This window comes from Prionailurus bengalensis, chromosome B4 (assembly GCF_016509475.1).
Source record: "Prionailurus bengalensis isolate Pbe53 chromosome B4, Fcat_Pben_1.1_paternal_pri, whole genome shotgun sequence".
In the NCBI taxonomy this organism is placed as follows: domain Eukaryota; kingdom Metazoa; phylum Chordata; class Mammalia; order Carnivora; family Felidae; genus Prionailurus; species Prionailurus bengalensis.
The window spans coordinates 31152175-31165435 of record NC_057358.1 but is presented as its reverse complement, the minus strand read 5'-3'; the positions used below and the strand labels follow the sequence as shown (position 1 = coordinate 31165435).

At 37.0% G+C, this 13261-nt stretch overlaps 1 protein-coding gene across 21 annotated transcripts in view; it reads left to right on the top strand.

Moving 5' to 3' along the window:
* The window catches only part of PARD3 (par-3 family cell polarity regulator), a 674219-nt gene that overhangs the window by 456739 nt on the left and 204219 nt on the right, over window positions 1-13261 (top strand). For 20 of the 21 annotated variants that reach the window (XM_043563582.1, XM_043563576.1, XM_043563584.1 and 17 more), the window contains one exon: window positions 1607-1834. The exons of the other annotated variant lie outside the window; for it this stretch is intronic. In XM_043563582.1, the coding sequence (XP_043419517.1) occupies window positions 1607-1834 (228 nt within the window). The remainder of the gene's footprint in view (window positions 1-1606; window positions 1835-13261) is intronic. 21 annotated transcript variants of the gene reach the window in all.

Below are 13261 nucleotides of genomic sequence, written 5' to 3'. Positions count from 1 at the left end.
AATTTTTGTCATAAAATAATCAAATATATACGATCCTGCACTGAGAAAGTTCAATAAATCATCTTTTTCTTCCAAGCACAATAATTGATGGAATATTACTTCTTCATTAGAATCGTCTGTCTGCCTTTCTGCCTATGTTACATTTTTGACATATTTATTCTAAGTTAACAACTGCTACCCCATTGCGAAAATTAGGTGCAAGATGTAAATGAATCTTTAAAAGATAATTCTTGTTTTGACTCTCAGTTTATCTTTTATTCTGTTTTGTACTCTGAGCCATGCAAAGCCCGTGTCATAATTATTTGCCTTGTACGTGATAACATGTCCAGGCTACTCCTTAATTATTGATGAACATATGTGCTTGATGACCCCATGTAGAGAGAAACTACCTGCTCTCTCCTACCTTCTCATTTTTTGTACCTGTCTTTTTAACAGTCTAAGTGACGAGCTAATTCTAAAACCTGGGTTGCCCAGGCAGTGGTACCAAGCTGGTATTTCAGTCATCGAGAGGCCAACTTCATCTGCCTTTGAGTGCTAGGTCAGGCAGTGATGGATGAGGCTGTCTTTCTTGCTTAAAGAAATCCATTTTGATTGCCTTTTAAAGCTTGGTACTGCTGGTATTCTCTCAGGCCTTCCTGCCCTATATCCTCAAGAAACAGAGCCAACTTGTTAATTCCCTGAGTCCTCCCCTGCCAGTCTAGTGAAATTTTCTTCTTAATTGTGAACTCTTCTTCCTTTTGATCATTGCTTGTTTCACAAGCAGATATCGTTCCCAAGCCTGTAGATGTATGGACTTGTATTCCGCTCCGTGGTCTCTCCTATACTTCTCTCTAGTGAGAGCCCTTATGTAATTTGTTTCTATTCAAATCTTCCATCATTCTCTCCAATAGAACATTAATATTTCCCAGTTTCAGGTTCCTGCCTGTTGCCAGGGTGCCCTAATTATATTGGTGACATGTGGTCTTTTGTGCTCTTTCTACCTAATGAGTTGTGTGAACGTGCAGTACGATGCAGAAGAGATTTCACTGAGATGAAAGTTTAATTTCTACTGTAAATAATCTTAAACTATCAAAAAATGATTTGTTAAGTTATAGAGCTTACTGTTGGTTGCTTACCTTAGCGTTCTCATCAAGTGAGCTCTGGGTTATTCTGCTTCTTTTAGATTATTTACATACTTGGAGCAAATGATTTGACCAAAATTTTATCTCTTGAGCTAAACATGGAGACTAATAACTTAGAGTTTTTCCTAAGAAGATAGAGAAGATAAACCAAATTTAATATATAGTTGGGAAAAATTAAAATTAGTTACCATTCCTTTATTATTTTTTTTTACCATTCCTTTATTTTTATAACATTTCCATCCACACCTTAGAACTCACTGAGTGAATAATTTATTTATGTCCCTGATGTTTTCCGCAATCTGTAGATATTCAGGGATATCAGTTTCACCTCCAATTCTTTTTTTTTCTTCTTTCTTTTCTTTCTTTTCTTTCTTTCTTTCTTTCTTTCTTTCTTTCTTTCTTTCTTTCTTTCTTTCTTTCTTTCTTTCTTTCTTTCTTTTTACCATTAATTCTAACTAACGTTTTAATTTTTGTAAACCTCCAAGGTTCCCCCAGCAGAGATGTAGGACCGTCCCTGGGTCTGAAGAAGTCAAGCTCACTAGAGAGTCTGCAGACAGCAGTCGCTGAGGTGACTTTGAATGGGGATATTCCTTTCCACCGCCCACGGCCACGAATAATCAGAGGAAGGGGATGCAATGAGAGCTTCAGAGCTGCCATTGACAAGTCTTATGATAAACCTGCAGTAGATGATGATGATGAAGGCATGGAGACGTGTAAGTTTATAATTTCTGAAAGAATAGCAGTTACAAACAGCTCTACAGAGCAGCAATTCTTCAAGTATGCTCTAGGGTTCCCCTCCAAGTACCAGAGGGATCAATGAGGACTAAATAATAATAATAATAATAATAATAATAATAATAATAATAGGATGTCATTTATCTTTTTACCCTTATTCTCTCACAAGTACACCTTGGGTTTTCTAGAGACAAGTCTTTAGATATTGCAATAGATTGAATGCAGAACAGATAGAAGAATCTGTCTTTCAGCCAGATAGCAAAGACACTTGCTAAAATGTAAAACAGTGCCATTGTTTTCACTCATTGTCTTTGGAAAATACAGTCCTTGTTTTATGAAAACATAATTTCTGTTAACCTTTAATTTTGTTTTTTATAAAGTAACTAATATTTTTAAATCTTCTCAGTCTTAGATCAGTAAATACTGTTACAGATAATCCACATAAAAATTATTTTGAGTCCTTAATAATTTTTAGGAGTTTAAAGCTACCCTAAGACCAAAATGTTTGAAAACCACTGCTATAATGTGATCTCTCCAGCAAATATATGTAATAATCTATGATTTTGAAAACCTATTCTTTTTTATGAATTACTCTTGCTTTCCTTGATCTGAGCTGGCAAGATATTTGTATATGTGTGTATTTAAAAATTGCAAAATATTTTAAGGCAAGATTGTTGAAAGTCAAAGGCTAATATAAATGAGCAGTATGTTTTCCATAGAATATTGAGAAAAAAGTAGCATTTATATTAACACGTTTCAGGGAGCTATCTTTATAATTAAACATTCATGGCATAAAAATAACTGTTCGTTTTAAAAATCAGGAAAATATCTTTAGTAGTATATTTACTTAAAAGGGAAAAGACTTAAGAATCCTAATGGTAAAAACTGTTGGTTAGTGTACATTGTTCATAATTACTACTTTATACTTTTGGTCTTTAACTTCAAACATGACTCTATGCATCTATCCATTGTTAGAAAAGTTAGAGATACCACTGAACAAAAGTTCAAGCAGAAACCAGAGATAATTTAAGTGGATTGTAATTTACTTGAAATTTAACTGTTGGGTGAACTGCTTCTGTCACAAATGCCTAAGGAAGATTGTGGTGGGGAAGAAAATGATTTTTAAATAAAAATCATATTCAGAAGAGATTTATATATTTTTTAAATATTTATTTATTTTTGAGAGAAAGAGCCCAAGTGGGAGAGGGGCAGAGAGAGAGGGAGACACAGAATCCGAAGCAGGCTCCAGTCTCTGAGCTGTCAGCACAGAGCCCAACGTGGTGCTTAAAGCCACGAAACATGAGATCATGACCTGAGCTGAAGTCAGACACTTAACCGACTGAGCTACCCAGGTGCCCCACATTCTGAGGAGGTTTAAAGCAAAATTAGGTAGTTTTTGCCTATTGCACATATAGTGTGTTTGGAAAGATGGATACTGTGGCCATGATGTAGCACGCCAAGCAAAACTCGGGGAGAGGACGGCTATACCCCACTGCGCCTTTCCGACCCTTTACCTAATTCCTCATCTGAATCTGGATGGAGTTTTTTCACTCCATCCAGTCAGTGATTTCAAATGTATACAGCCTATTCTTGCCAGATGAAGAACATATTTCCTATTTTTGCTGCCAAGTCTGGGCTCCAAGATCCTGAGTCCTACGAGCTTTCCACCCTTTTAAGTTTTTCCCCACTGTCTCTGTGGTTCCTTTCCATCCTAACCAATATCATTTGTGCAGCCCTCCTATGGTAGCATCGTGCCTCAGTGTGTCCTGGGGGTGTATTTAATAAGAGATATAGTACTTTGAACCTTCAATGTTTTTTTTAAGCTTCTACAATATATGATGGTTTTGAACTTTTTCCTTGTTCTGGTTAAAATGTTTAAATTCCCTCATAAAATGTAATTTTCTCATATATAACACTCATTTCAAATGCATCAGGAGATGGAATATATCTCAATATAAGACATGTTTTTAATTGTAATGGGGACAGCCTTCAGAGTTTCTCACCAGTGTAGATAGGGATCTAAATTTGTCCCTATATAAAATTTAGTTTCCTTTTCTAATTTGAAATAACTGATTTAACTACATTATGTTACAACTTTTCATTCAGCAAATAGACAAATTATGTTTTATAAACCAAAGCTGAAGTTCTGGACAAGAGAAAGAGTCTTGTGAATGTGTGTACCTACAACCAGAGTGCTGTGTTTTCCAAAAGTCCTGATTTTAGAATTTTTCCCCCAGACCGGTCTGTTGAAATCTGGATACCAAAAAACAACAACAACAACAACAACAACAACAACAACAACAACAACAAAAACCAGAAAAGAAAAAAAAGGCAGCTGTTGTACATTTCAAACTTTTGCAATGTGAGCTGTTGAGACCCTGGCAGTGAGTTACAGCAGGCACTGAACTGGAATTCAGGCCACTTGAGTCCTTGTCCACATTTTTCTGATGAATTTGGGATTCTGGTCAAACTACCCAAAAGGCTTGAGCATTAAGTTCCTCGTTGTAAAACTGAAGTTTTGGACAATGGGGTCATGGATTTTTCAAACTGTGCATTGTGACGCCTGGTCAGGAGGGGAGGCTCTGTGGTTTTGGAGGGGTCCAGAAGTCAGGGGGAGGCTAAGTAGCAGGGACTCTGCAGAGCCACCGGCTTTACCCTTTACCCTGCTGTCCCCACTCTGTTGCCTCAACTCTTGTGGGTTTTTAAAGTCACTTTTATTACATTGTGGTTCTCTGTAAATGTTAATATTAGAAAAGGGTAGTTTGCAATGTTTTTAGAAAAGCCTTGAAAATCTCTGGTTCAGATGATTTAGATGGTTTCTGAGGTCCTTTCTAGTTGTAACATTCCATGATTTTGTGTACCTGTTCACTTACCTATCTAACTCCTGCCTGCTAGGCTCTCTCACCTTCTATAGGGTCCACAAAAGATGACATCACCATGACTGTTTTATTCCTGTGTAACTAAGCACAGGGTCTGGCAAATCACAGGACTCTGAATATTCGTGACATCAATAAGTGAGCTCCTGCTTAGCTAGCACCATTGTGTGCATGTGGAGAGAAGGGGGGAGAGACTTTCAGTATGCAGTAAGATGGATGGTGGTGTCATTTCATCATTCCTGTTTGTTTTCCACACTGAGCCTGCATGTACTAGACCTTTGATGCCTAAGCAAAGTCTAAAAAAAAGTCCCTCAGGTCTGGTGTTACTGCTGGTGATCATTAGGCACCTTTACATATGACTGGATATGAAAAGGTGTTCTATGGCTCCAGTTGTGAGAAAGACTAGCTCAGTTAACTCTTCCTTTGTTTCCCTAAACACCGTCCTTTTCAGAGTCTGGCTTCTGGATTCTCAAAGCCTGGTCTGCATACTTCCTGTCCTTATGGCTTCCCAGGATCCACCTTCTTGTTTCTGGTTGTCCTCCACATCCTTGCTGTTGAGCGCGCTGTCCCTCATTGCCAGGGAGTCTAGTATCCCGCCATTGTCTGTGCTCCGTGGGATTCTAGCAGAGGGTGCTTTCTTGTGCTGTGGTATGACTCCATCACAGCCACCGGGGGAGATGAACATGCCCTTTCACTATGGAACATTGCTCTGAAAAGAGGACCACTGACCTGACAGACAGTCCCTTTGTTACTCTATTGGTGTGCCTGAGATGTGTGGAGATGGAGGGTGGGCTGCTGTTGGAAGGCTGTGGGCCAAGGCCCGTGGTCAGGACAGACGGCTCCTGGGTTGCCATAGTTGGATTAAAGCACTGCCCCAGTCTCCTATTATCTACCCCAAGTTATCCCTTTTCTTCTTCACAAGTAAGATGCTTAGGCATAGGCATGGTTGGTTGTTCTTGTCAGTTGGGTTGAGCATCTCCCTGGTGAATATATTTTATGGCTCAGAACAGGCTTGCCTCTTCTCAGCAGTGTCGAAATCATGGCATGGGCACAACAATGGGGGCCAAGAGACTGGGGCGGCCTCCATGTGGTATCTGGTATCTGTCATCTTCTGTAACACTTACGTTCTTCCTGTGGAGATGGCAGAAGCCAGCGTTTTTGTCTCTCATTTAATCCATCTGGCCTTACCATGTTGTGTGTGTCTGTCTGGATCGAGATGGAGCTTTGTATTCTGGGACCCATTATCTCCAAGGCCCTACCTGTGCTTGACAGGTCAGGGCATCTACAATCTGCTCCCTTTTCTATGCAAATTACATACCCTGCCTGGATCTCAGCAAGTGGCTTCTGCATCCCCCATAATAAATCAGTTTCTGTTGCTACCAAGAAAATACATGCAATAACATTGCTTTGTTTTCTTTTTGAAAAATATATGGTCCCCCTTTTTTTTTCCTGTTAAAAGTTGCCAAATTGTAAGTCTTCCTATCAGTACAGTAACAGCTTTTTGTTGGGGTCAGGAAGTGAAACACAATGAAATCAAATACTGTCTTATTAATTGTACCTATTGATTTTAAGATAGATGCAGTTTGTAATTTTAAACGTGAAAACTACATGCCTTGAACAGACAAGCCATGGTAGACAAATTGCTTTTGAGTAGCTCGCCCACTTTTCTTATAGCACTCTTCTCAGGAGATAAAAAAGGACATTGCTCTAAAATATACATAACTTAGGTTAGCCATAGGAGATTTGAAGAAGGTAAATTTATGGTAGTAAATCAGCTAAGATGAGAGATTCTAGGGTAATTTTTTTTTGCTTATTAGTTATAAAACAATATGTTGCATTTGATATCTTCAATTTTCTACCATCAGCATTCCACACACGGCTAGCCACTTTCATCACTAGTTATTTGAGCAAAATATGCAAACTAGGCCTAATTTTATCTTAAGCAAAACCCATTAGAAAATAGAAAATCTGTGACAAAATTCAGGATATGGGTTTCAAAGAGTACTTTGTAAAAGATTTCCTATTTGATTAATATATACAATTGGATGCTGATCTCTAAAAATTTTTGTTCTGAAATGCTAGGAACAGGAATAGCCTGTCCCAGCCTTTAAGCCAATTTATATACTTAAATATCACCTGCAATTGAAGAGAAGGAGCTTTTATTAATTTTAGGAAGTTTCTCAATGCAGTATGGCTGTAAGCATGTGAAGTAGCCAAAGCTATTCCTCACATTTCTTTCCATAGGGGAAAATTAACTTAAGCTAAAAGTTCAATGAAAAGTCACATAGGAAGTGTTTGAATTATAGAATCCTCATTTCAAACACTTTTTTGATAAGGAAAAAGTATTTAAATAGTTGACCAAGAGCATACTTGGGAAACTGAATCATAGAGTACATACTTCCTGATTCATAGTCCTGTGATTTTTCTAGAAGGTTAAACTTCCAAATGGGAAAGCCCCTCACACTGAAACTACTTTAAAGTATTTAAATGTGTGTCAATGAGTTGTGGCAGCTAAAATCTGATTTTTAGGCTATAAGGTCCTGCGGGGCACAGGGTAGTCCAACCCAGTGGATAAACCAATACTTAAGAAGTAATGTGGTTAAGGGTCATTGTAACGCACAGGTTACCATGGCATCAAAAGTTGGGCTCCCCACTTAGCCTACGTGGAATTAGAGCAGATAGGTAGGTAGGGGGGAGACGGCTTCCCAGACAAGGTATTGGTAGAGATAACTGCCATTGCTTAAGTGGTCTACACCTGCAATGCATAAGGAGTATATGAAACATCATGAGCAGTGACCTTTCCTGGATTGCCATAGTTGGATTAAGGTTGATGTATATAGTGCAGGTGGCAGCATAATGAGGAATGAGATTTAGGATGAAAATGGAAAACAGATCACAACCTTGTTTAAATTATTTGCATTTTATACTAAGGACCTTAAAGAACATTTGAAGAATTTCAACTAAGAGTAGGAGTGCTGGGGTTGTAGGATAGAGGATGGTTATCAGGGATGGGATGGTAAGTAGCAGTGTCAGTGGCAAGAAAATCAGTTATATGTCAGTAATGAAATAATCCAGGTGAGTAATGATGCTTGGCAATGCCAGAGAAAAGTAAGAAAATGCGTTTACACGCTTAGCATTTCACACAGAAAGATGGATGGTGATGATGTGATTTTTTTCTCATTAGCACTTCCAGGCTCTGAAACTTAGAATCATCATCATACTGTGTAATCACTCCATTACCAAGCTTTCTTAATTTTTCCCCATGAAATCTACTAATTTCACTCCGTCTGTTCAATCTAACTGAAATCTCATTATTTAATATCTGAAATTATTGTTAGGATCTTCTAATTGGTCATGCTGTCTCTAGATTTGCTGAGTAAACTCTGTAATCACATTCTTATTCTCCGAGTACTTCAAGCTTCCATGCTCATTCTTGTCCAGACCATGCACTCTCCACGAAGTGTATCTTCTTACTATCCTTGACTTTGCCCCTGCCTTCAAATGTGTACATTAGACTATCTTACTTCTTCAGGAAACTGTTTCCCAAGCAATCTAGTCTTCCCTTGACTTTCTAAAGCCCTGATTTTACAGAATGTCTCTGAGACTTTTTACTGTAAAGCATTTTTTTAGCATCAAGAAGTTTTTGTGGATTCCCCAATATGGATTGGTTGGTAGTTAAGAACACTGGCTTTTGGGGGACAGTCATTTTGATTTCTCAATAAATAGCAAAATAGAGCATTGTTAGCCATTTACTACTTTATCACATTTGTACATTGTTGTGTTATTTATTTTGTATTTTGTCACACACACACACACACACACACACACACTTAAGAGTCAGAGCAGTGACCTGGAATCTCTTTCTTTGACACTGTAAATAATTTTCTATGTATTGTTAAAATATACAGTTGACACAAAGCTCACTCCTTGATTAAAAATAAAATTTTTAGTGGAAGTTCCAACAGAATTGTGAGTGCTGCCATTTTGGTTGTGTAGCCAATCCATTCGGTCTTTTGAAAGGAAAGCCTGGAGCTTCACTGTACATTGTCCCCATGGAGAGGAAGCAATATCCACTGTGGACCATCATTTGAATGTAAAAATCAATTAGATGCCAAAAGGAAATGTGCAAGGTTCAGAAAATTGAGGGTACGACCCTCATTGTACTTGTTCTGTAGCATTCTCTCGGGAAGGGAAGGATAATGGAGGTGACATTCTACCAGTATCTTCAGGAGCATTTTACCTGTTTCATTTGGAGGGATGATTAAAGAGAAGTTTAGAATATAAAGTAGAAGCAAAGAATGGTTTTTAGTATAAGTCTTAAATTCTTTGGAAGAGCGATCTTAATGGTTTTTACCCTTCTACCCACTCCTCACTCCAACATAAACAGAGCTGTTTTTGTTTGTTTGTTTGTTTAATGAAATGAATATACATATAGAATAGAGCACTTTTGGAATCATCTATTTACTATTTGAATTGTCCCCCAGTTGCTGAAAGCACTTCTCTGATACCACTTCTGAATGTCACATGATTCCTTCATCTGTCTTCACGGTCATATTCTTGGTTCTTCATCATGTCAGTTATTATTCCCACCCCACTTTTGAGTATAAAAGCTTCTTAATTCTTCATGTTTCATTCTTCATGCCAGTTTTTTTTTTAAACATTCTGAAAAAGCTAAGTTTTTCCATTGCCAAGAGCTCATCATTCTAATGTTAAAAGTCAGAGTCCAGAAAAGCAGATCCTGTTATTCGACACCATCTGTATCACTAGCTGTTCATTTTCCACATCTTTCTTCCCTTCCAAAGTCAAAATATTCAACTTAAATAAGAAACAGAAATAATATTTATATCCCCAAAGTTCTTGAATCCTGTGTAGGACTTTGCAGTGCCTGGGAGTCTGACAGTCCTCAATTTATTTTTATTACATTTGCTTTTGTTTTGTTACCTAAGATTAATCCATCGAAGTTGGTAGGGGTCAGTGGATTTGCTAAGTCCAGTGAAATTTTCCAATTACTAATGTCTTATTGTAACTTACTCATTTTAAGTTTTAAGAAGATAGATTCTGAAGACTTAGTCATACTGTGTGCAATAATTCCATTTAATTTTTTGTCTTCTAAAATAAATTTTAAATTAAGAGTATGTGATCCTATCATTAGGTATTTCTAATACCTACAGTAGTCCTTCTTAAATGGAGAGCAGTATAGTTTTTCATGTGATTGGCTGTTTGTTCAATCATTCTGTCATTCACTCAACAAATACTTAATGATGCTTCTTTGAGCTGTGCCCTCAGAGGAAAGAACTTATTTACTGATGATTAAGAAGTAATATTATCATTTTCATTTTGTATTTCTCTGTTTCTATCTATTGAACAATTTATTTGTCTCTAGTAGGAAGTCTGAACAAATCATTTAATTCTAGCAAAGTTGTCACAGCTACCCAGCTCTACATTAACTGCTAACTCTTACACTTGTGATAGACTGTAGATATTCCACAGCTGCTCTAAAGTTTGATTTACACAATGTACCTGTTAGGATGCTTTCAGCTGCATTTAGTAGAAAATCCAACGCAGACCAGCTCTAACCATGAGGAAATGCACTGTCTTCATTGCTGAGCTCTGGAGTTGGGCAGCTTTAGGGACTACTGATTTCATAGCCCAGTGGTATTAGCAAAGATCCAACATCTTCCTGCCCTTTTGGCTGCAATATCCACAACTCAGCTTATCCAGAGGGTAATTGCAAGGCCCAGAGACCTTTTACTTTCCTGTCCATATCCAACAGAGGGGAGTGAGCCATCTCCCCAAACATGGCTGATGGGGCCATTCTTGGACTAGTAACACTGGTCCATTAAATCAAGCAGCAGGCACCCATAGGTTGGTATATTACTGAGTTAACCCCTTGGAGCTAGATTGCATTCCTGAACACGATCAGAGTTCTATTAGGAAAGAGAAAGGGGGAATGTATTGTGGATAAGCAACCCACAGAGATCATTACAGTATCAACAGTAGCATTGCTTCTCAATGGGGGAGAAAAGACTCTCATGACCATGTAATTTAGAGTCAATTTTTGACAGTAAAATGTTTGTGATAACTAGATAGAAGTGTTTATTTATGGCATGAGCTGCAGAACTTTGAGTTTCAATTGAAACCTAAAGTCATTTTCTCCATAATCATTAACATATAAGTGCCCAATCTTTTCCAAACTTCTTGGTGACCCAGTCCTAACATGATACCTTGCAGAATTAAGTAGCTTAATTTGTAACATGGACTAGAATTTTAATTGAGCTGCATTTGCATCTGTTGAAAACATGGTAATTAGGTGTGTTTTAATTGCAGAATGACTATGCTGCATTAAAGAGACATAAGCATCTTCACATTATACCTTCTTAAAGGAAAAACCTAACAGTATCTACCTTTATAAATAATCACGTGGCACACTTCAGTGTATGGAGCAGGATAAAATAGACAGAAATGTTATAAAAATAGAAATTTCTATTTGTTTGGAAGAAGATAATCATCTTCCCTTGTGTAGGCTATCTGCAAAATGAAATCAAATAATCTTTAAAGATGAGCACAATTTAAGAGAAAAAAATGTAAAACACAGCATTTAAAATAGATTATCTAAATATAAGTTTATAATTAGTTCTTGCATTGTAATTTAGTGTAGGAACACAATAGATCAAGCCACTTACTCCTAATATATTATCAGTACTTTTCTTACTTAAAAAAATATTTATATGAATTTTTTTGTGGTTTCCTTTAAGTTTAAGGGAATAAAAATATTTTATGTACTTTATTATAAAGGTAATATTACTAAATGTACAAACATTGGCTGCAAAAATTTAAAAAATAACCCGATCAGTATATCTGTGATCTTGAATATACATAGTTTAAAAAATTAAAGATGCCTAACCAATTTATTTAAGCTTTGGATAATCACCATAATTCTGCATAGGTATAGGGCAAAGTGAGAGATACTTATTTTTTTCTATCAAATAATTTTAGAGTTCGAAGCATATATACTACGATACTCTAAAAGAACATCTTATGTTTGTACATATGAAGCCACATATTGCTAAATATTTTTAATTAGTTGGCATTCAAAGGGATTAGTTAAATCAGTACACCCCCAGAAGAGTTTCTGTGATAATGTATTATCTAAATTAGAATGTTCAGAATAAGCATAAAGAATTCTCAAATGTGCAAGTATCATTTTAAAACAGTCCACTTGCTTGGGGCAGGAAACTGAATTAGGATTTTTGATTTTATAAAATGAGGTTACAAAACCCGAAGTTAATAAATAATTTAATACTAATTTTCTCTGTTTCACCCAATTTAGAAAATAAGTGGTATTGCATACACCAGAAAATTATTGTGCCTATGAAAAGAATTGGCAACCAATATGACTTCAGCATATAGTCAGTTGTGAAGGCACTGCCTTTATTCTATTACCGAGCCAAGAGCCGACATATGCCCTTGTACTTCTGCCAAAACTATTAGGCAGAAAACTAGCAGAACCACTACTGATACTTCCATTCATGATTTATGATAATGGTTGCTGTGGAAGACTAAGTCATTTACATTTATTGAGCTCATTTTTTGTTTATAGTTTCAGATATTGTAGAGGGTTATAAAATCCATTAGACAATCCGTATAGCACTAACAGTAATCACATGAAAAATAGTACAAACTGATTAGAGCAAAACCAAGTCTAGTGGGCCTTCCCGACATTGCCGTAGTTGGGGTGTGGCTAGTTTTGTCAGGCTTGATCGGAGGAAAATAGGTATTGTTCTGCAACTCGAAGAACAGTGATACCCAGAGACTGGAGAAAACTTCAGTTGGGATAAAGTCATGAGCCAGGTTTACTGGTAGTCTTTCATCTGAACCACCTCTTATGAGCAGCTGCTCTCTGCCAGGCAGTCCTCATTTTAGAAGTTAGAGAATGAGAGGCAGACTTGTAATCATGTCAGATGGGAAGTACAATAATAAAAGTTTGTACAAAGAGTTATGCAAGTGTGCATAAAAGGAGTTTTGGATGTTAGGAATTTTAGAAAATTCACTAGCACCCATTTATCTTTGTTGAGTATACCAATAAACTTGGGTTTTATAGTTCCTGAGAACTTCGGAGAATTGTTTTATAATGGTTTGGACGATTATCTCAAAGTTAAGGCTACACCTGTTTCCCAAAGGGTTGAAACAGCAGTTGGCAATCAGGTACAACAGAGCCAAGTGTAAGGGTGTGTGACAAGATGCTTTAAGCCTGCTAAAGTTATATTTATATTCTCTTGGGAGAGTCACATTTGGAAAGGCTGCATATAATCAGCAAGTCATTGGGCTAATTGACCAGGATATTCTTTCCCTGCTCTGTGTAGACCAAAACAATTACAGCCTTAACTCAGCATTTATTTGTAAGGCTACTGAAAGCATACTGTAAATAGAGCATACTGAAATACTGTAAAGCATTAACTAGCAATGCCCATCTGAAAGTTGTAATTGGCATCCTTTATCAAATCTGTACCACTCCCATTTATATATTAA